Below are 22,341 nucleotides of genomic sequence, written 5' to 3' on the forward strand. Positions count from 1 at the left end.
ATCTGTCTGTAATCTATAATCTGTCAAATGTCTCTTGTGTGAATTATATCAAACCGTTTTGATCCAGAAAAAAATCCCCCAAAACATTCCTGTCACAAGGTAGAAGCTACAATGAATTTTGTGTCACATGCCAAGCGAATATAAACAAGTCGCGTTGTGAGGACGTCACACGATGACACCGAAAATGTGATCGTCTGCCAAGTGTTTGCGAAATGTTGCTTTGTTTTGTTTTTGCCTTAAATATAAACAAGGATAGCAGACACACAAAAAGGATTCAAAGTTTTCCGTTTTTGGCAGACGAACATTTTGTTTGAATAATCGCCGGGATGTGACGTCATTGTCCCGCGACCAGGCAAGTCAACGGTTCCTCATGAGCACGGGACCGATTTCTTTCTACAATAAGTCTTGAAATTGGTGCGTAACTTTTATATATTACAAATTAATACGTTTTAGACTTTTGCTTGACGTTGCGAGAATCGTCTGGGCGGGTTTGTAAACAGTGATTCGACCTTTGCTAATCTTATAAAGGTCGAATTAGCCGTGGCTCCGCTAGCTGGTTTGTTGATTTAACTGGTTTCCCCCTTAACTTTACTTGAACCTATCATTGTCCGTAATCAGGTGTGTTTTTGTAATTTGACTTATCCGTTTCATTTTACAGGTAGCCAAGATTAATTACGCCGCCGTGGTTTTAGGACAAAATCACTGAAGTGTGTTTCCATTTCAGAATATCGTGGGCCTTCGGCTGGAAGGGCTGGGGTTGTGTTATATTTTATGATTGCTTTTAGCATCGTATATAGAAAACATTTTTCAAAGAATAAATATGTTGAAAATATATGGACCAACTTTGGAGCATAACATTTTTAGGGAAGTCGAAAATAGTCGAGCGGAAAATGTTCAAAAAATGACTCATGATCTCAGATTGACTAATCCTGCAGAGGGAAAACACCGATCACATCACAGTATTTAAACAATTCCATCTTTTACTCTGTGTGATCAAGTTTATCTTTTATACATACAATGTTAAAACACCAAATTAAAAATAATGTGAGGGGTAATGCTAGAGTTAAAATTAGTGTTATTAAAAAGTTGTAAAACTACAGTGGTTAGCTTGTGACTTTAAATTGCAAATACTTAATAAAGATCCGTGTTAACACACTTTCCTTTAAGCATTGCTTTATTAGAGAAGCTGTATGGAATGTTTTGTTGTATTACTACTTTATGTATGCATGTAACTTTTTCTTTTCAGCATGCTACTTCTGCCAAATTATTGCAACCTAAAGTTTCTCGTTGACAGTCATGGCAACAGAGGGGGTGGAAAAGACGAGTGAAGATGCTCCAGCAGCTGGAAAGGCCAGCACCAGGTATGACCTGGAAAAGGAGACTGAACTTCGCTTTGAGGTGGAGTCAGGGGAAGCAGCTGAACAGGTTGAGCTGGAGCTGCTCACAGGAATGGCTGAGGTGTTTGGCTCCGAGCTAAACCGAAACAAAAAGTATACATTTGGACCAGGCTCCAAGATTGCAGTTTTCACTTGGCAAGGCTGTAGTGTGAATCTTTACGGGAAGCCAGAGGTAAGCACGTGGATGGGAATACATTGTGTGTTTCACTTTGGGTAAAAAAGACAAAGCCACAAATACCATCATCTTGCTTTCATCACCGCAGGTTGCTTATGTGTCCAAGGATACGCCCATGCTGCTCTACCTAAACACACATGCAGCCCTTGAACAGATGAGAAAACAAGCAGAGCGTGACAATGAGAGGGGACCAAGGGTATGTTTGAATGGGGAACTACTTCATATAGTAACTTATCAGATCCCATGAGTGCTTCTTGGATTAATGCTAAATTATAAATCGACCCTCAGGTGATGGTGGTGGGACCAACAGATGTTGGGAAGTCAACGGTGTGTCGGCTGCTTCTCAGCTATGCTGTGAGGGTTGGAAGGAGGCCAACATTTGTGGAACTGGATGTTGGACAGAGCGGGGTAAGATCAAGTGGAATTATCATTATAAATATCAAACAGTCGGCTGGTATTTAAAATATTGCATATCACAGCCTGCAGACTCAGCTGTCTTGATTTTGTGCAAAGTGATGCTAAAGCATGTACAGCATCTACTTTGTTTATTTAGCTTTATAGCTGTGATGATCCCCCTGTTGGTCTGCCCATGTGGCTTTTTCTGTTTTATCAGATGCACAAGTTCTGGAAAAAAAATCTTGACATCTGTTTTAATATCTGTACAAAGAAAAAGAACATTAGTCTTTCAGTTGTTTACAGTCACTGGTGTTAATTCAAGTCATTGCAGTAAAGAACAAAGAATTCTACACAGGATTGAGAGCACTGAATTCCTCCCTTCATTTATTAAAGGGAAAAACTATCCAAACGTACCTGGCCCTGTGTGAAAAAAGTATTTGCCCCCTAAATCTAGTGACTGGTTATGCCATCATTTTCAGGAAAAAACTACAATCAGGTATTTGCGATATCTGGGAATAACTTTCAGATCACTTTGGAGGAATTGTGGACCACTTTTCTTTGCAGTAGTTTTAATTCAGCCACACTGGAGGGTTTCCAAGCATCTCAATTTGATTTAAGTCCAGGCTTTAAGTAGGCCACACCAAAGTCTTCATTTTGTTTTCTTACGAGTCATTCAGAGGTGGACTTGGTGGCATGTTTTGGATCATTGTTATACTGCATAAGCTAAGTGCGCTTGAACTGATCGACACCCTCATTCAGGATTTTCTCATAGAGAGCATAGAGGTTCCATAAATTACAGCACCCTAGGCTATCGTACTACCAGCACCATGTTTGTCTGCTGATTAAAACAGTTCCACTTTTCTCTCATTAGTCCACAAGTCTTGGGGATTATTAAGTTGTTTTTTGCCAAATGTGAGATGAGCCTTTGTGTTCTTTTTGGTTAGCAGTGGTTTTCTCATTTTAGCAGTGGTTTTCTCATTTTAGCAGGGGTTTTCTCATTTGATTTCTCCCATGGATGCCATTTTTGCCCAGACTTTCTTATTGTTAAGTCAAAAACACCGACCTTAACAGAGACAAATGAGGCCTGCAGTTCTTTAGATGTTGTTCTGGGTTCTTTTGTGACCTCCTGGATGAGTCATCGATGCACTCTTGAAGTAATTTTGGTTGGCCAGCCACTCCTGGCAAGGTTCACCAATATACCAAGTGTTCTCCATTTGTGGCTAATGGCTCTCACTGTGGTTTACTTTGCAGTCCCAAAGCCTTAAAAATGAATTTGACCCTTTCCAGACTCATAGAAGTCAGAGTTTGTTTCTCAACTGTTTCTTTAGATTGTAGCACAATGTATTTCTTTTAGCCCACTTCACGTTGTCACACAGGATCTATATTTCTTGATCCAACAGGTCTTGTAGTAATCAGACCTGGGTGTGGCCAGTAAAATTGAGCTCAGCTTTCCAGAAAATGTGGTTAATCATAGTTAATGATTCAATTGATGATTCAATAAGGGAGCAGATTACTTTTTCACACAGGTAAGTTTAGATAGCTTTTTTTCCCTTAACAAATGAAATTGTCAATTACATTTTTTTATTTACTCAGGTTACCTTTGTCTAATATTGAAATTTGTTTAATCTGAAACATGCAATTGTTTACAATTACAAAAAAAGTGTCAAAATACCAAGTAGTTTTTTAGGAATGGATCACCTAATAACTATACTTATTGGAACAATAAGGGGATAGGTGTTCGTGCCTTTGTTGGTAATATAGCATATGAAGCAGTTTGGTCAAAGTTTGTAAATTACAGTATGCCTGTTATTAAAGTATCTGTGTTAGTCATTTGATTGCACTCCATGCTGACTGTAAAGATCTGAACAATGCTGAACAGGACATTTGTTTTATGTGGGACACAGACAAAGTGGCTTTCTTCATATGATGCAGCACGATTAGTGCTTCCACAGATGGTATCATGTATCTTAGAATGTTTTTTGGGGGGGTTGTTTGTTTGTTTGTTTGTTTGTTTGTTTTAATCTGCTTTGGGTTTCCTGTTTTTTGTGGATAATCTAAAGACCTCAATTTTAATAAAAAAAAAAATGCAGTTATCAGTTTGAGTAGTAAAAGAAAATTCTGCTCCCTTCAGGTGTCTGTACCTGGCACAGTGTCAGCGCTCTGCATCGAGCGTCCAGCGGACGTGGAGGAGGGTTTCTCAGTCCAGGCTCCTTTGGTCTACCACTTTGGCTCTACTAGTCCAGGGACCAACATCAAACTTTACAACAAGGTAAAAAAAGAAAGAGTCTAGACCCTTCCTGACATAGTCTGGAGACAAAACTTTAAATTTGTCGTACGTTGTCTTTACCTGTTGAGCATTTAAATCTTTTTGTCACAACATGCAGCTGACATCGTGCCTGGCTGAGGTGTTTTCCCAGCGCTGTGAAGTGAACAGGAAAGCCAGTGTAGGAGGCTGCATCATCAACACCTGTGGCTGGGTGAAGGGCTCTGGATACCAGGCTCTGGTCCACTGTGCGTCAACCTTTCAGGTGGATGTGGTTCTGGTATTGGACCATGAAAGGCTCTACAATGAACTCAAAAGAGACCTCCCTCACTTTGTGCGGGTTGTGCTCCTACCCAAGTCCGGGGGAGTCGTGGAACGCTCCAAGGAGTGTCGGCGGGATACTCGGGATGAGAAGATCCGTGAGTATTTCTACGGCTTCCGTGGAGTCACCTTCTACCCCTTTTCTTACGAAGTGCGTTTCTCAGACGTTCGCATCTATAAAATTGGCGCTCCATCCATCCCGGACTCATGCCTGCCACTGGGAATGTCCCAGGATGACACACAGCTAAAACTGGTGCCTGTTACTCCAGGAAGAGACCTCACGTACCACGTCCTAAGCGTGAGCAGCGCTGAGGACGGAGATGAAGGTGCTAGAAAGGGCATAGTGGAGAGTCCTGTGTGTGGCTTTATTGTGGTGACTCATGTAGATACTCAGGCACAGGTGATGAAGGTGCTCTCCCCAGCACCTAGACCCCTGCCCAGGCATACTCTGCTCATCATGGACATTCGCTTCATGGATATGAAATGAAGCAGGCCCTCAGAGGAGAGGACTTGGATCGAAGACGTCCTGCTGGGTACCCTTTTTATTTTAAGGCTATCTTGTTTGTACTTTACAGAGAAAACAATTTAAGTATTGAAATTCAGAATGCACCATTTTTTGTGGTTCATGTGAATCCAGTTTTCAGCCTGTTTCATACATTTTATGATTTGATTTCTACTTATTCAACAATAAGATGATGGAAGCAGGGTTTTTTATACTGAAGATTTTTGGTCTCATGGCACAGAAGAGGGAATTAAATAAGAAAAAAACATTACTCTCTGCAGCTGTAAATTCTAGACCACACTGCACAGATGTCTGTAGAAACGGATTTTTTATCAAAGCAAAGAAAAAATATTTTTCTTCATAATCTGTTTCATAGAGATTTTTTTTCTCTTGAGTAATAAATTTTTTAAATGTAAAAAGTTGTGTGAGTTTGTTATTAATTACACTATCTGACTACCTATCAGTATGTTTCCCTTACTAACAAACAATAATTTAATTATCTGCCCAATATGTAATGAACTGAGGATGGAACACACTTAATGAACTTAATTCTAATCCAATCAAACCTGGGAATACTTTGCAGTTTTATAACCTTTCCTAAAGAAATTTAATATGTTTTATTCAGTGGGTCTTCTGTTTTGACAAAAGAAAGGCAAACAATAATAACCTGTAGGCTTCATTAAAACACACACAGTACCAGCATGCTAGTGATTGTTTGGGAGCACTACACTAGCAGGTCATTTAATATTTGTTCTGTAAACACTTACCAAACCATACCGAGTACATTTGAGACCCAGATGCTCTTTTAATTTTTTAGAGTAACAACGTTTCTATGTATGACAACATGACTTATAAGCATACACAAAAACAACACTGTGTGATGCATAATATGTGCAAATATCTCAAACTAAGTATATAATAAATAAGTGTAGATATTTAAATGTAAGCAAGTGGTTCAAAAAAATAATATTGGATACATTTGTTGTCTTTGAATCTTTTCTTGCTAATATTTTGTGGGGGGGTTTTCTGAACCTTTTTGTTATGGACGAGGTGGTTTTATTAAATTACTTAATTTTTCTTTTCTATTCCCTGCCTGCCATATGTAGTGTTTCTTTGCACCTACTTTCTGCATGTCAGTGTTAACCATTTGTCATAACCAGCAGGGTGTGGATTAATCGTAGGTGGGTCTGTTGTGGGGGGTTGAGATGGCCATCTGGAACGTAGATTGTGAATTTTGTGGAAAAGAAACCGTGTAAAACCATTTCAAGTGGGTGTACCGTCAAAATATTTTCACAACCAGCTTATGGAAAATAAAACTCCTTATTAAAAAATATAAAAATCAGCATCTGGTGTGACTGCTGTTTTCTTTTTAAACAGCAGTTGTTCTCTTTGGAGTATAGCATTTTTTCCCCCAAGGTATGTTCCAGGTGGGTTGTTTTAAGCATTTTCGGTGGATTTGCCACACTTCTGTGAATTTAGGTTTTAAAGCTGTTTTCAAGCAAAACTTCCCTTTCTTTCTTTCTTGTTTGTGCTCCTTGCAGCTTCACTGTTACAGCTTTATTCCTCTCATTCATATGCATGTATTCTATCTTGCTCTGTTAACTTTCCTCTTCTCTCTCCAGGCTCTCTTCTATCTGCTTCATACTTTCACTACAGATCACAATGTTATCTGCAAACATTATAGTCCACAGATACTCCTGGCTTACCTCATATGTCAAAATGTCCATCACCATTACAAACAAGAAGGGTCTCAGAGCAGATCCCTGATGTAAACCCACCCCGACCATGAACCCAACCAACTGATTCACTAACTTTCCGCAAAGTTCTTAAACGAACTCCTATCATCTCAATACACTCTTTCACTGATAAGTATATTTCCATCTCTATTCTTAACCATCCAAACTGCTGCACATCCTTTCCAGCTTAGTCTCCAGTCTCATAAGCATTTTCCTTTACCACCTAGCCACTAGGAACTCCTGTCTACTGTCTGTCTCCCACTTTTTCTTCACTACCCTCTTCCATTTGTTGTGCCAAAAACTGATTTCCAGTGTTTCTGTGTATTTTTACGTGTAATTTCTTTATGTGTGTTGATAAATAGACTTCGGTGAACACGGTTTATATATAAAAAATTATAGAATTAAAAATATAGAATTAAAAAATTATCTGTGTTTCAAGTATCTTTATAACTCTGTTTTATTGTACTTACATTATAAACAATGCGGTCCTTTATCCCCACTTAAAATATTTTTACAGAACTATTGTAATATTTGCTGCCATTTCTGCAGTCCTCTTGGCCAACTTACTCTTACAAAAGACATTTGTAATGTTAATGAGATTTTTTTAACTGCATAAATAAAGGTTATATAAAAGTCACTGCCAAAAACTGATTGCGGCTTCTACCTTCTTACACGAATGTTGTTTGTGACTCAAGATAACGTTATGTCATCCATGAGGGACGCATTTGACATATGTTTCACATATTATAGCCCAACAAGTTACTTATAGCAGTTTAAATACGAGCAATCAGTTTTTGGCAAATACCGGAAATCAGTTTTTGGCAGACGATCACTTTTTTGGCACAACACTTTGAACATTTGCCAGTACTTCTTCATTCCACCATTCAAACGCAGCCCTTGTTTGTTTTGTTGCATACAAATCGTACCTTATTGTCTTTTAGAAAGTGTATGAAAGTACTCACATGTTTCTAGAACATAATACATAATCTTTTTAGGGTTAATCTGTATAGAATTACTTCTAGTAACAAAAAAAAAAAAAATACTGGCCCATCACGCACAGTGTTTTTCTTTTCCCAGAGTCGACGCCTTCCATGTCTGTGATTGGCTGGTTGCCCCACCTGAGGCCTGACGGGCTACTTCCGGGATTCCTACGTCGGCCTAGCAGGCGAGCTAAGTAGGTTGCTAGCGGCTAACTCAAGGAGGACCGAATCGACCCACACCCTACAAGCAAGACACCTCGTGTCTTCATGATTAGGTGTGTGTTTTACCTCTTCTTTTTAGCCATTTTTCAGGTGAAATTCGCCACAGTTGTTAATGAAAATCTATTTGCTACTGTACAGCTCTCATGCTAGCCAGATAACTAATGTTAAGCTAACTCTTATAGCTGTGGTAAAGGATCGTACAGTGTCGCAAAAAAACAACAACTTTAGGCTAGGTAAAAGCTCACTGTATGATTACCTACTCAGTATCTTGTGATTTCCAAGTATGGGTCGTGTTTTAATCGGTTTTTGTAGGTCGCATGGGCTACTACTTCTCGGCGGCTTTTGGTTTTAAAACAGTGGTGTGTGTATTTTGATGAGGTTCACGGTGTTGGCAGCTGATTATGATAACGTTAGCTGGTCTTGACTGAATCCTAGCACTGCCCTGGCCTGCTGTTTAACGGTTGGTATGTGTAACGTTTCATTTTGAGATGAAGTCAAAGTCTGTCTAGGGGTGTAGATTTAAAGCAGACGGCAAAAATCAAGCGCGAGTATGTCACTGTTACTCGGAAAATGTATTAAATTTGCTTGACCGGTTGTAGCATGCGATGTTGCGGTGACATGATAAGCAATGCTCGACACGGAGATTTTAGGATTAACATGTATTATAGTGGGGTGGGGGGTAGTTTTGGGGCAAGTGCGATTATTACCTACTGACACCTCTCTCTGCCATTTGTTAGTACGGATGGTTGTTGACGAGAGAGGTGTGTCCAAACGATCAGATTACACTGTTGCTTCGGATCCGTTTTCAGTGTACTCACAGACTAGTTTTTCTACAAGAGTTAAGGAGTATGAACGTGATTGTGTGTGTGAAAGGCGTGCACCTTTTCCATAGATCGTTGTGTCTGTGTGTTGTTTTCAGTTTCCCTTCGTGGAAGGTATTTCCATCTGACAACCTGAGGTCACTGAGGTGGTGACGGGGTTATGGTGAAATACCCACACTGCTTAAGGCAAGCTTGTAGAGAAAGGAGGAACTTGGTCAGTGAGTCTGGTTTGTTGTGAAATCAAACTAAGACCTTTGGCCTGTGATTTAACAAGGAAATACATTGAAGGCTACCTGCAAAACATTGTAGTATACATGTTTTCAAACATATTTGGTAATTCTATATTCCATGCTTATGGTATGAGATGTATTATGCATTGGCAGTCAGAGATGCAAAGATTTAATTTGCCACCACATAGGACAAAGATAAAAAATGTAATGCAAATATAGTGGTTATCAAAAACCCATTATTCTAATCCCGGGTTTCCAAAATGGTCTTCCTAAAGGCAGGTAGGACTTCACTTCAGCATTGCAAGGGGGCTAATTCAGAATTAGGAATCAACCTAATCTCATCCTTATCTTTGGACTGTGTGAGGAAGGCAGAGTAGGGAGAACATTCAAACTCCACACAGAAAGGTCTCAAACTGTATTTGAACCCAGGACCTTCTTGTCATGAGGCGGAAGTCATCACAAATATTGTTCTAGCTACACAAAAAAAATAATGAATAAGATTTTAATTTGCCATATTTCTACAGGTCAGAGGGTCTGATTGATAGCAGGAGGGGCAAAAAGATTACTTTCTGTGTGATTCAAACTACTAAATTGTAGTTGGCATGCTGCGTTCCAATGAAGCAAAATTGCAGCTAGAAGTGCCTTCATCTTGCTATATAGATTTTGTGGGACTATTGATGTAGGTGTACTGTGGGAACAAACTAGTTGGACACTACCGATCTGAACCAAGGGCTCATTACAGCTTCAATTATTTGAAACAAATTCGTTCTGGTCCTGTCTTTGTTCTGCTCATTGAGTTTTTGTGTGATTTATTTTTCTTACAGGGTTGTCCAGCAACTTGCACAAAGAACCCAAGTGTGAAAGAAGAAAAGGAGCCAAAGATCTTTTTGTTTGTTTTTGTTTTGGGGTTTTTGGTTTGTTTATTTGAGGGGGAAAAAAGGTGTGAAATGCATCTAACCATGTGACATCCAAACTCTACGTGGCTTTCTTTAGGAGACGCAGTATGGGAAAAGATCTCAATCTGCAGAGAATTTGGAGGTGGAAGACCCAATCCCAGCAAAAAGTGGTGACACCTCGGTGACATACACGGGACTTCCATGTGGAATGAGTTGGTTTTGTGCCCTTAATGACACAGAGACTGACAACAGGAGTCTCAGAAGATCCAGGGGACTCCACTTGGTTTTTTGAGTTATTTTCCTAGTAAATAAAAGGCTAGACATCTATTTTTATGATTTTTATTTTCTTTTTAATAGCAGCTTTTTTGAAAAAAAATCCCAGCTGGACTTTAGTTTGATGTCAAACGGCTTCCCACAACTGGTTCAAAACTGAATTTGTTTGTTTAGTTGTTTTTTTCCCTGTGGACTAAGTTTGAAATGCTGGAACTCTCCCTCCTGCCACTATCCTCAGTTTCTTCCACCCACCCAGTGCCTAAATAAGCCTTCTCGGGAGGATCACAGAAGTCATCAGCAGCTGCTGCGCTCAATCCTCTGCCTGTTCTCCTCCATGTGCTTCTGCTCTCAGCCTGTTGGCTGTACACCCACTACCTCTTTAATTTTTCTGGTCTTTTCATTTTCACTGAGCGGGATAATCAGAACTGAAGCCCAGTGATGGAGCATTAATGTAAACCCTGAGCTGTTCCAGTGTTTTGTGCGTGAGTGCTGGTCCTTTCGCGTATATGCACAGCAGTGTTACGGTTGCACTGGTGCCAGGGAGTAACAGTAGAAGATTAGATTTATTTATATTGTTGCACCAAATACAGTTCCATTAAAGCCATACAAAAATATTTATGAATTACCTATACATATTTTTGTATCACACTGCTCTTGTATAGTTTTGCTTTTATAAGCTTCTATTAAGATTATGCACACAAATTAAATATTTACAACAAGCTGTACACAGCAGTTTGTATATTGCTATGTAAAAAACAAAAACAAAAAAAAAACAACTGTTTTTAGTGATTATATTAGTACTGGGAGACATTTAGTTTCTGGACACAGAAAACCCCTCATGTTTCCCTTTATTTGCTGCTTTGCATAGTGTTGGTTTTCTTTTCCAGTCAGTAGCTATGGCCCCTCCTCCCAGACGAACACCACATATGCCATTTTGACCTGGAAAGCACCCCTTTACAGCAGGTAGACAGTAGATAGCTACCTCTCTCTGTCTTCCTCCACCCTCTCTCTATCTCTGATGCCTGGCTTCAGCAGTGGGGGGGTTGGGGGAGGAGTAGGTGGCGTTGCTTCTGCTCCTCCCCGTCCATTTCGACCCAGCCGGTACGTCCCGGTGTCTGCAGCCACCACTTTCCTTGTCGGAGCCACAACGCTCTTCTTCTGCTTCACGTGAGTGTTTCTTGGTTTTGTTTCATATCAAACATGGGTTTTAAAGGGCCTACATGTGTGTTCATACACATGTGTTTGTACATGCTGAGCGATGTGTAAACGTCCACATGCATTATGTTCAGTGTTAAAATAAGCAGGGTTTTTTTGCTGTTCTTTTAATGTTTTTTCATTCAAAGTAAGTTGACAGCTTTTCAGGAACATTTGTTCATAGTTTATCGCAGCCACACCTGTCAGCTCCCCAACACAAACACAGTCTCCTATTTCTGCCACTGAGCAGCTTCTGTGGGCAGTTGTTTAGCTTGCACATAAGCTTATAAGAAGTTGATGATAGAGTGTGAAATGTTACTTGGTTACTTTTTTTCCTTTCCACATCTTACCACTAAGTGTGGGGATTGGTGGAAGCTTGTCTAACTGTAATTTTGTTTCCATCCTCCTTAACACTCTCCAGGTGCCCATGGTTGTCAGAGCATTTCTCCTCTGTCATTCCTATATATAATGCCGTAATCTTCCTCTTCACCCTCGCCAACTTCTGCATGGCCACTTTTATGGATCCTGGAATCTTTCCCAGAGGTAAACGTCTAGAAAGTAAAATGTCACGTCCTAATGATGCATGTGCAATACTTTTAAAGTACATGCAAAATAAGACTATTTGTTGGAATACTCACTGCCTATAAAGTAATTTAGAGAGACCGTGTGAGATGGTTATTAGGTGATTATGATACGAGTTTAATCTCAGGTTGTGTCTGTGTCTGCAGCGGAGGAAGATGAGGACAAAGAGGATGATTTCCGCGCTCCACTCTATAAGACAGTGGAGATCAAAGGCATCCAGGTGCGCATGAAGTGGTGCTCAACATGCCGCTTCTACCGACCACCGCGCTGCTCGCACTGCTCAGTGTGCGACAACTGTGTGGAGGTACATAATTATACATTTATCCCTGCTTAATAATGTTGACTGGGTATTCTTGTGGCTCTAAATTAGAAATGAATTGGTAGTATCATACAGCAATGAGTGAACTTCATTAAAAATTGGATAATGTTTTGTAATTATGTATGCTAAAAATCTTTTAATTAAAATTTCTGTTGTTGCCTTGGTTATGCTATTTCTTTTTTAACCTATAAACTAAATGGTAGGGAAACATAATCTTGGAAATCTGATGTTTCCATGAGTTTAAGCACGTAATGTAATAAAATGACCTAAATGACTGTTATATATTCATGTTAAAATGTCTTTCAGTTTTAATAGCAAGTCCTAATTTCACAGTGGGCTTCTATACACTCCTGTGTGGTTTCGCTACACAGCCTAGATCTGTCCTATTCTTAGTTTTCATGTGTGAGTGTGGGAGGTGGAAATTGTGTGGACATGCAATATGATGTACTGTAGTTGTTGCTTATCCTCATCGTTTCCCTCTGAGAGAAATCTTTTAATCTTCTTATTTATTCTTAGGATTTTGATCACCACTGTCCTTGGGTGAACAACTGCATTGGTCGGAGGAATTATCGTTATTTCTTCCTATTCTTACTTTCTCTCACAACCCACATCATGAACGTATTTGGCTTTGGCTTGGTTTATGTCCTGCACCACCAACAGGAGTTGGACACGGCAGGTGCTGCTGTTACGTATCCTTTACTTGGCATAAGTCTGTCATAGAAATGCACAACACATTATGGAACTCTCAAACACAAAACACATCATTGGAATAGATTTTCCTGTGTCTTATGACAGGGGTTTTTCTTTTTGTGATTTCCTTGACAACCCCCCCACCAGTATGGGTGTGATGTGTGTGGCTGGCCTGTTTTTTGTCCCAGTCGCTGGTCTGACTGGGTTTCACATAGTGCTGGTGGCTCGCGGTCGAACCACGAATGAACAGGTACATACCAGAGGTGGTTGTGCAAATCACGGTCTGCATCACTGAAATAAGTCAGGCATGCTTTACACTGGTTAATGTGTTTTTGTTAGGTATGCAACTGTTTTATCTCGCTCCCTCTCCGTAGGTGACAGGGAAGTTTCGGGGAGGCGTTAACCCTTTCACCAACGGCTGCTTGAGGAATATTACCCATGTACTCTGCAGCTCCCAAGCCCCCAGGTCAGCAATCTTTCTTCTCTGCACTCATCTGTTTACTCCCCCCGTTTAACACTCAGCTCTGCAGTTATTCCTTTTCCACTACCTCTTTCTTTCCATTGCTCTCTCTCCCCTTCCACTTTTCCACCCTACTCTTTTATAGTTCATTCTGGTCTGTTGAGGTAATTAAATATCTAATGCAGACCTTTGGAGTGAGTGGGTGAGGTGTTGGTCAACAGAGCTGGGTTGTATCTTTTTGAATACGTGTGTGTGTGTGTTATAGATACATAGGCCGTTGGCGGGGCCGGCAGATGGTGGAAGTTCAGCCACCTTTTCTTAGACCTGCTCTCACTGAAGCTCAACTAGAAGCCAAGGTCTTGGACAACGGCATCCAGAATGACCGACATAGCACTAGGGTGAGTTATAATGAATTGAACAAACACATGCAGTCTGTACAGAGAAGTCTGGATATAACAGCTCCACAGATATGCTGTATGTCTATATCATTACTGTGGTATGAGTTTCAGAGCAGAAAAATCTGGTGCACAAAATATTTCATCAATTTTAATTTCATGTTTAAATATTAAAAGGTCAGAAGCAACACAGAAACTCTGGTTGTTAGCAGGCAGCTAATGTAGTTTATATTGGTGCTGCAGCTGCTGGAAAGTAGCAGCAGGTGTAGTTTTGCAGACCATACTATTAGTAGAGATTGAATAACTTAATAGTAGTCTTCTTCTTCTTTGTGTTATTTTGTCAGAATTTTCCAACAAGAGTGGTTCAAGAGTTGTTGATCACCACTAGCTGAAATACATGTGAATGGTTTAGGGCTGCATTTCAGCTAGTGGTATTGGAGATTTTGGATTGGATTAGATTGGAGATTTTGTTATAATTATGATTGCAGAACAGAATTGCAAGATATTGAGCCAACACGGAGTACTTGTGGAAAGCATCTTAATGGTAGTGGCTTCGCTTTTGATAGTACTCCCAAAAACACTGCAAATACAGTAAAAAATATCTGGATTTAAAAGGAAACAAAAAAACAGCAGTGTGATACTATGAGTCATGGATTGGTCTTCCCAAAGCCTGGAACACTCTACATGTGTTCGGGATGAGTGGGATCATCTTGACAGAGAACAGATCAAAATGCAGCTAATATGCAAAGAAGCTTCAAGAAGCCTGGAGAAGTGCTCCTGAAGACTACTTCAAGAACATACTAGAAAGCTGCCTGTGTTGAAGAATAAAGGTCATTGTACCAAATATTGACTTTAAAACTTGTTAGTATTACCATGTATCACCATCTATGTTGTGAAACTGCGTGTTTTGAGAGAGGTGTGTGTCTGTCGCGACTCCATGGCATGGAGGGCAAAACTCAGAACATTCAAGCGTTTGTGTGATGGAAGATGCATTCTTTTAATTAATTTATTATTTATTTACATTTTCCCCTCAGTCATTGGGTGTCAAACTTTCTTTTCTTTTTTAATGTTTGGTTATGAGAAATGATAATTCACTCCCACAGGATCCTGAAATTGTCTGCAACATTAATCAGATATCAAAACCTGGAAAACGTTACAGATGTAGCTCTCTGTTCCAGGCAGTCCAACCACTGATTTCACTGAATGGCTTTTTGTTTTTGGTCCTCATCCTTTCCAGTCCAAGAGTAGTCTAGATCAGATGGAGAGCCAGTCAGCGGATGCAGAGGCTCCACCTCCACCAAAGCCAGAGCTTCGTTACCCTGGCCTTCCCCGTGCTGACACAGAGGGTGAGATGCACATACAAATGCATAATTGAACCTAGGATTCCACTTTGTATGACAGAATATGCAGAGAGAGTTCTTAGCTTTTGTGTAAATAGATGAATATTTGTTTTCTAATCATAAACAGACCTTGTTCAAATGTCACTTTTGGTTTCTTGTCACTCAGAGAGCAGCTTGCTGACTGAAGCACCACCTACGCCATCAATGTATAAGTACCGGCCAACCTTCAACAGCCCAGGGAGAAACCACACTGCACTCACACATCCCAACAAGGTAGATCTTAGTTTACAGACACCTTAAAGTGCTCTGTGTAAACCATGTACAAAAAGGAAAAAATAGCTGAAATTAATTACATTTAAAACGCTGACATAATCAAATCAAAATACCATCTGCACACAGCCTTGTTGATTTATACATAGCTTAATGAGGAAAAACTCACAGATGTGCTCAAGCTTAATGCGTGAAACAGGGGAAGCGTTGGTGGCTTATATGCCCTGCCCCTCTAAATCCTTAATGGTTAATATATGCCCCTTTTTTTTTTTTTTTTTTTTTTTTTTTTTTTACTTTAAATTGTTCATTCAGTGGCCATCGGTTGATCAGTAAGTCTCAGTACGTGTGTATACCTGTATCCCTTTGGCTGTCTCTGTGTGTTTGAATGGATCTGTCCTTTTCCCCTGAGACTGCATTGACTGCAATGTATAGTTCATGTTCCATATGTTTTTGTATTTCCATTCATTTGTTGACACACACACAGTCTTTGACATGCAGTGTTAGTGCTTGTTGAAACCAGTCAATATTCCCAATCCAGTAGTGTGATGATTGAGTAGCACACCGGTCAAGCATCCAGTTCTCCCCACCACTCCTTTTTTTTTTTTTTCCTGTTTAAAAATCTCTACAAAATTGCTTTCTGTTCTCTGCTTTCTATTCCCACGGCAAGGTGGTAATTTTCATCTTTCTCCCTCCCCTCTTTACTCCTGCTTTCATCTTCATCACACTTTTCCTTACCCTCTCCCCTTTGGTCTGTTTCTCCTCCTCTCTCCTCTTCAGATGATCCGTGGAGAGAGTCTTGACTCTCCATCTCCTTCCATCCTGCAGTCCAGCCGCCAACCTAGCTACCGCTCTGAGCCGAGCAGCTTGGATGGAACCACAGTGGTGGGGGGAGGTGTAGGGGTGCGCAGAGGGGGAGGGGAAAGGGGCGAGGGCCCCGGAGGCCCTGGCGGGACTGCTGGTGGGGTGTTAGGGGGCATGTCAGGTTACTCCCTGACTGGGCGCTCCTACACCTCCTACCCATCCTCTCTGGTTCTGTCCACTGGTGGCTCACACTCCTCCAGCCTGCGCTCAGCACACACTGCACATAACCCGCTGGCCACGCTCCATTCAGAGGGCACCACAGACACCAGCTACAAAAGCCTGGCCAATCAGACACCTCGGAATGGCAGCCTGTCCTATGACAGCCTGCTGACACCATCCGAGAGCCCAGAGTTCGAGTCAGCCGCCCACGAGCTGTCACCACAGAAGCCTCATGCTCCATTTCTCTCTTCAGCTGTAAGGGGCCAGACTGAGGTGGTGTCACCCAGTACTCCGCTGCAGGGCTACACGTCGCCCTTTCTCTCAGCTCAGATTGCCCAGCAGAGGGAGGGGCAGCTGCTCCAGGGCTCTGCCACTTTCTCCTCCCCCCACAAGGCCTACCTGCGTGCTGTCAGCCCTCCCCTTCCCTCCTCCGCTGGGCCACTTGAGACCCACCACCTGCTTCAGCATAACCAGGACTTCTCTTCCCGTCCCCCTCGTAACCCTTCCTCCTCATCCTCTTCTCCTGGGGCTCGATCGCTCGAGCCCCCTGTCTCCCCGCCTCCTCGTGGCCTCTCCCTAGGCAAGTCCCTGCCTTACAATATGGAGGCAGGGCCTCAGCACAAGCCTCGACTTGCAGGAGGAGGCACTGTGCTGGGAGGGGGAGGAGGGCAACAGGCTACACAGTGAGTAGTGATCCGTCGCCAGATCCGTCAGCCTGCTACTCTTCTTCCTCCTCCTTTTCCTACTCCTCTTCCTTCCTGGTTTGTGTCAGCCCTCCTCTTCTTCCATGATTTGTGTGAGTCTTCCTTTTCCTCCTTCATGTTTTACTTACAGTCTTTACCTGTTTAGTGCTTGAATAGTAAACTGTGTCTGTGTAAGTCTTTTTGGTTTAGTTGTTGGAATGTGACATGTCTGCCCATGCTGCTGTGTTTTGTCTTGTAGCCTTTTGTGTCTTTCCCCTGTCCTCACTCAGTGTAGTTACCGAATGCCTTACAAGATCTCGTGTAAAGAAACGTCTGCGGTTAGTGCTTTATTTTCGAAAAAGAACCACTCACCTGCATCTCCCTCTCTTCTCTCTCCTCTACCCTGATGTGGCTCCTCCCCTCCCGATGGCTGTCCAATCAGATCCACCTCTCGCCCAGTCTTGGCTAATCACACCACATCCAAACCAGGGGGAGGGGTGAAGAAGGTAACCGGCGTCGGAGGGACCACATATGAGATATCAGTTTAAGTGACAAACACCCCACATGATCTGCCACAAGGATGGGAGAAAGTCACTGGACAACTTCCACTTGTCTTTTACCCGAGCTGGATATTATTCATGACTGCAGGCTCCTGCTGCGCTGGACTAAGGGAGCAGGCCTGTTTGGTACTCACTTTATTATCTTTGTAATGCCACTGGCCAGTCTTCTCTGCCAGCCTTTCAGATTTGAACAAAGTGTAACTGGGGACACTGGTTTATTTTTCACAGGGATCAATCGTCTCCATTTAGCCACTTTGTGAGCCATAGACTGATGCGACTGTATCATCACAGCTGGGTACAGATTTGTCTATAGAGCACGCATAGCTAGTCAATGATTTGCCATTTTACTTTGGTACATTAGCACACAGAGTACTGACAACAGTGTCTGACACTCATAGAAAGGATGGCCTTTATCCAGTGGATGTAAAACTTTAAGAGGGAGGATTTTGGACTGTTGACCAATAATAATGTCTGAACGGACCACACAATCTGTATATTGATAAGAATCATGGAGTAAAGAGTCCAATCTATAAAGACAGTATCATTTTAGTTTTATAAGTCTTTTTTTAAATATTGTTTTATATAAATGTATACAGATTATTATTGGGTGAAATTGTCAGGTATTGGAGATGACTATTGATAACGGTGGCAGTTATACTGTATGTAATTATTCATGAAAGCGATTTAAAAATCAGTTGCCTATTGAGAAATGATGGCTGCATCAGCTATTCAAAGTTTTTGCTGGAGTTTTCACTGTCCAAAGAAGATGAGGATGATGATCCTTTGGTGGACACCTGAAGTGGCAAAAAATTACAGGTTATTTTTTTCTATTCTTTCTTAAAAGCCACAAAGAAATGTTAATTCTCACAATTGCAGCACAAGCATCTTTGTGGAATGTACGCTTGTAATGTTTATGCTAGAGACATTATGCAAAATCTGTTTGTAGCTTTAAGATCATCGTATGTCTTTTTGGTGTTTTTATTCTCTTTTCTTTCTGAGAGGTTTTTGTCTGTCAGTCAATCAAGATGCTAGCAACCTTATACCTTTAACAGATGGCCAGCCAAATAGGAGCAGCGGGGAAGGGCTTATTTATTTCACCAGTGGAAAGAAACTTTGTAGTTCTGTACATGATTTCAAACCAGTCCCAGATAGTTTGTTTGGGGGTTTTTTGTTTTTTTTTTAAAGAGAAAATAGAAACTATGGTTATATTTCATTAAATTTTAATGCCATGCCACTGAATATGTAAGAGGGACTGGTTTGAAATTGGCGAGTGTGTTCGTTGGGGTTTGTTTATTTTCCTTGCCTTGAGACCATTCGTAGTGAAGCATGTTTTTATTTTTTCTAATCATTTTAATTTTTTTTACACTTTTCTTAAAGTATTTAGAATTTCTTGCTTCATTTGCTTTTTTTCTTGTTAAAAGGAACACTTCTCATTTTGATACCCACAGCCATGTTAAGAAAGGGATTAATCAGAAGAGGAGTGTGTTTGTTTTTCACGATTGGGCATTACAGAAAGCTTATTTATTTATTTTTTTCTGTCAAGGCCCACAGCAGTGTTTGCAGAATGTTAAAAGGAACATGGCACATCATTTTGGGGGAGAAAGTACATGCTTGAAGCACACAAATATCACTGTTTAGTGCGAGTTTTATACCCTACCAGGCTGTGTCTTCAGTGTGCATGTGACTCTTTAAAAAACTTTATTTTTCGGTTCATTGCTGCTTCCCTGGCGTGCATTCTTGTGAGATTATTGTCAAACGCCCATCCGGTTTCTGTGCGAGTGGCATCCAAAAAAAATATATATCACAAATGGCACAAAGCAGCCGTCGTACAGAGAAATAAAGAGAACCTGTGTTGACTTTTTTTTTCTTCCCGCTCTGGCCAAGGGATGGTGGCCACTGAACAACCTGAACCTATGTGAGTATAGCAAGTAACTTCTATATGAGATAAAATATTGCTGTTGTTGGCTGTGATGAATGGAACGAGTTTCAACTATCTGTAACGAGAACATTTAAAAAAAATTCCAAAATGGCCTTATAAAGAATTTTTAAAAAGATGTCTTGTCAGAATAAAAAGGTCAAACTGTCGAAAGAGAATGTGTCTTGGATTTTATCATTGCACGCAGTCTTACTTTGTTTCACCTCAAGCTTTTACTTTGGCTTTTCTGACACAAAAGTAAACAAACCAGTCAATAAATACAGGCAGCAAAAGAACCAATGACACGTTGACAAAAGTGGAAAAAAAATTAGCAAAAACCTTTTGTTTGTCAATAACTTAGTGTAATAAAATGCTCCAAAATCGCTGCTGCTTCAATCTGCATCACACACAGATCGTTTAAATAAGATCAGCGTTTATGGGTATTTCCCACAATAAAGACTTACAGTGTAGAGACTATTTTTTGTGGTAGTGGAGCCTGTTTTCTTCCCTTAAACTAAAAATATTTGGCTGTTACAATAAGGAAAGTTACAGAAATGTTAAGAGCAAAGAAAAGACTTGATGCAACCCCTCTCCTCTTCACTGGTCTTTCTTGCTCTCTTTTGGCTGCTCCATATTGTCGGTGTCAGGAGGAAGCTCCTCGACGCCCTCTTGTGGCTGAGAGCCATTCTGCTCCTCTTCCTTCGAACCACGGCTTTTGTTCAGCTTCTTGGATTTCTGGAAGAGCTCGTTGAGGTTAAACTCTCGGATGATGTTCTCCTGTGGGTGATATAAAATTTATTTATACTGTCTGCATGTGTAAGCAAGCAGCATCTACTCAGGTCTTATTTCATGTGTTTTCTTACAATCTGAATAGACGTACCTCGTTCATGGTCCAAGATACAGCTCTACCTTTACTGTCCACCATTGGACGCCTCATAACTTCCCGTTCTCCTTGAAAAAGCAGAACTGAAGGTAGCTGCTTGGCCAGAGGAGAAGTACTAACCCTGTACCTGTTCAGAAAGACAGTTAATACCAGTCAATAGAATTCTAGAAAGAATCAAGAAATACTGGATAATTAAAGATCATTTATTAAAGGCAAAAAAGCCCCCCAAAACTGACTTCTTTGAAACCTCTTCATAGCGACCAATGTCTATCTTCCCAAACCGGAGTCCAGCACAGTTGTAGCTGCAGAATATAAAGGAAGACACATGAGACATTTGAGACAAATATACAGCTGTTTCTCTAAAATGAAGTAAATTACATTATCTTGCATTTGAAGTGACTCTACAACAGGTACACCAGCAACAATCAGGTATAATGTATCTGCAAGGGTATTGTTTCTAAAAGTTAACTAACATCTTGGATCTTTTTTTTTTTTACATAGTGTCATTTCTGTTTTCAAATAAGAAACCCTGACTGAGATGAAATATCATCTAGACTCTTCTTCTTTTCTATATCAGCACATAATTAAAAAATAGTTTGGTCCTTAGCAAGTCTTAAAATTTAGGTAAATGTTACCTCATATGAACAATACCACATGACATGTTTTACTGTGTCATTAATTAACAAAAATGCAGAAGCAGTGTGTGATAAACTAAGCACATCCTTACAGCTTCCATAAGAAATTAAGAGGGTAAGTAGCAGTTGGGTAGCAGATGCATAAAAACAGATGTTTTGGCAGCTTTTCTGGTCTGAAGCATTCAGGTGCGTATCAACACACACCTGACTGTCTTTCCTGCTAAGGAAATCCTTCACTCAGTGGCTGCTGCTTAGGACTGAACATGCAGTTTGCCCTTCGTGCCTCCCTCTTTGTTAAACCCTGTTCATAGTGTTGAACTTTGCTTGTTAACCCACATATATGGGTGAACTTAGTTTGATTGGAGTTTTGTGATGCTAACTTGCCTTAGTTAAACCTTAACTTTTACCCTCGTCTGTGTTATTGTATTACATGTTAACTGGTTGCACAGTGGCCTGCAGAATGCAGCCCTGTTGGTTTTCAGTTTGAATTTCTGCAATTAAACCTTTTCTTCATTTAGTTTCCTGTGTATGTATGCTTATGTATGTTACTCCTCCCTGTCCCCTAGCAGACGGGGTCGTAACAGGCCATAACATGGATCGCCATGTCTGGAGACACCCAAACACACAGCTTATAAGCCACAAACACCTCAAAGCAACTGTCAAGCACGGTAGTGGAGTGGTGATGATTTGGGCTTGTTTTGAAGCCACAGGACTTGGATACTCCACTGAGTGGACCATGAACTCTTCCACATGTATGCCCATCTATCCAAACAACTAAAACTTGGCCACAAAAAAAGGGTCATGTAGCAGGACAATGATCCCAAGCACAGCACAATCTACAACAGAATGACTGCAGAATCAAAGTGTTCCAAAAGCCCAGTCAAATCCAGACCTCAATGCTGTGCATAACTGCCTCACTGCAAACCTCAATGAACTGAAGCAATGCTGTGAAGAACAGTGGTCCAAACAAAATTCCTGCACAATTTTTATTAAGTATTTAATGACACGGTGTAATATGACACGTGTCCGTCTGAAACTGTATTCAAATCATTTTAAACTTGGTAGGAACCAGGTGATTTAAAGAAAATTATGTCCTGAAATATTTAACCTTAGAAAACCTGAATGCGATTGGAGTAAAGGGTGTGATTTCTTACTTGAGAGAAAGGTTTGCAAAGATGGGAGC

At 40.8% G+C, this 22,341-nt stretch overlaps 3 protein-coding genes across 7 annotated transcripts in view; 2 read left to right on the forward strand and 1 right to left on the reverse strand.

Annotated features, from left to right (window-relative positions):
* Positions 1-233: 233 nt before the first annotated feature.
* On the forward strand, positions 234-5,473 carry clp1 (cleavage factor polyribonucleotide kinase subunit 1). 3 transcript variants are annotated; one of them, XM_084947816.1, is made up of 6 exons: positions 234-414; positions 1,247-1,569; positions 1,661-1,768; positions 1,861-1,980; positions 4,100-4,237; positions 4,353-5,473. In XM_084947816.1, exons 2-6 carry the CDS (start codon positions 1,297-1,299, stop codon positions 5,037-5,039), a joined length of 1,326 nt encoding a protein of 441 aa, XP_084803942.1. In that variant the 5' UTR covers positions 234-414; positions 1,247-1,296; the 3' UTR covers positions 5,040-5,473. The 3 variants fall into 3 exon arrangements, with proteins under 3 accessions (XP_084803942.1, XP_084803933.1, XP_084803924.1); XM_084947798.1 differs by having other exon boundaries at positions 236-414; positions 1,295-1,569; XM_084947807.1 differs by having other exon boundaries at positions 234-1,569.
* Positions 5,474-7,908: 2,435 nt separating this feature from the next.
* zdhhc5b (zDHHC palmitoyltransferase 5b) lies at positions 7,909-18,904 on the forward strand. 3 transcript variants are annotated; one of them, XR_014801906.1, is made up of 12 exons: positions 7,909-8,045; positions 9,868-11,379; positions 11,828-11,949; positions 12,135-12,292; positions 12,824-12,996; positions 13,145-13,247; positions 13,372-13,463; positions 13,723-13,855; positions 15,090-15,198; positions 15,359-15,465; positions 16,240-17,278; positions 17,608-17,698. XR_014801906.1 is itself a non-coding variant. In XM_084947758.1 (12 exons), the coding sequence occupies exons 2-12, from the start codon at positions 11,231-11,233 to the stop codon at positions 17,711-17,713; spliced, it is 2,178 nt and encodes a 725-aa protein (XP_084803884.1). In that variant the 5' UTR covers positions 7,909-8,045; positions 9,868-11,230; the 3' UTR covers positions 17,714-18,904. The 3 variants fall into 3 exon arrangements, 2 of the variants coding, with proteins under 2 accessions (XP_084803884.1, XP_084803894.1); XM_084947758.1 differs by having other exon boundaries at positions 16,240-17,165; positions 17,608-18,904; XM_084947768.1 differs by lacking the exon at positions 7,909-8,045 and adding an exon at positions 8,099-8,225 and having other exon boundaries at positions 16,240-17,165; positions 17,608-18,904.
* Positions 18,905-19,854: 950 nt separating this feature from the next.
* The window catches only part of tmx2a (thioredoxin-related transmembrane protein 2a), a 6,001-nt gene continuing 3,514 nt past the window's right edge, over positions 19,855-22,341 (reverse strand). Inside the window, exons 5-8 of the mRNA XM_084947829.1 lie at positions 22,313-22,341; positions 20,760-20,825; positions 20,521-20,650; positions 19,855-20,417 (exon numbers count right to left, since the gene is read on the reverse strand). The exon at positions 22,313-22,341 is cut by the window's right edge and continues 78 nt beyond it. Coding sequence (XP_084803955.1) covers positions 20,238-20,417; positions 20,521-20,650; positions 20,760-20,825; positions 22,313-22,341 — 405 coding nt within the window. The 3' untranslated portion in view covers positions 19,855-20,237. The remainder of the gene's footprint in view (positions 20,418-20,520; positions 20,651-20,759; positions 20,826-22,312) is intronic.

The sequence above is a fragment of the Perissodus microlepis genome, chromosome 2 (genome assembly GCF_051167445.1).
Source record: "Perissodus microlepis isolate ML-2025 ecotype Zambia chromosome 2, ASM5116744v1, whole genome shotgun sequence".
NCBI classification, from domain to species: domain Eukaryota; kingdom Metazoa; phylum Chordata; class Actinopteri; order Cichliformes; family Cichlidae; genus Perissodus; species Perissodus microlepis.

Coding starts and splice junctions, on each gene's coding strand:
- zdhhc5b (XM_084947758.1), top strand. CDS start 11,231: ATGCCTGGCTTCAGCAGTGGGGGGGTTGGGGGAGGAGTAGGTGGCGTT. Junction 12,293..12,823: donor TGTGCGACAACTGTGTGGAG/GTACATAATTAT, acceptor ATTTATTCTTAG/GATTTTGATCACCACTGTCC. Junction 13,856..15,089: donor ATGACCGACATAGCACTAGG/GTGAGTTATAAT, acceptor CATCCTTTCCAG/TCCAAGAGTAGTCTAGATCA.
- clp1 (XM_084947807.1), top strand. CDS start 1,297: ATGGCAACAGAGGGGGTGGAAAAGACGAGTGAAGATGCTCCAGCAGCT. Junction 1,570..1,660: donor ATCTTTACGGGAAGCCAGAG/GTAAGCACGTGG, acceptor TCATCACCGCAG/GTTGCTTATGTGTCCAAGGA. Junction 1,769..1,860: donor ACAATGAGAGGGGACCAAGG/GTATGTTTGAAT, acceptor ATCGACCCTCAG/GTGATGGTGGTGGGACCAAC.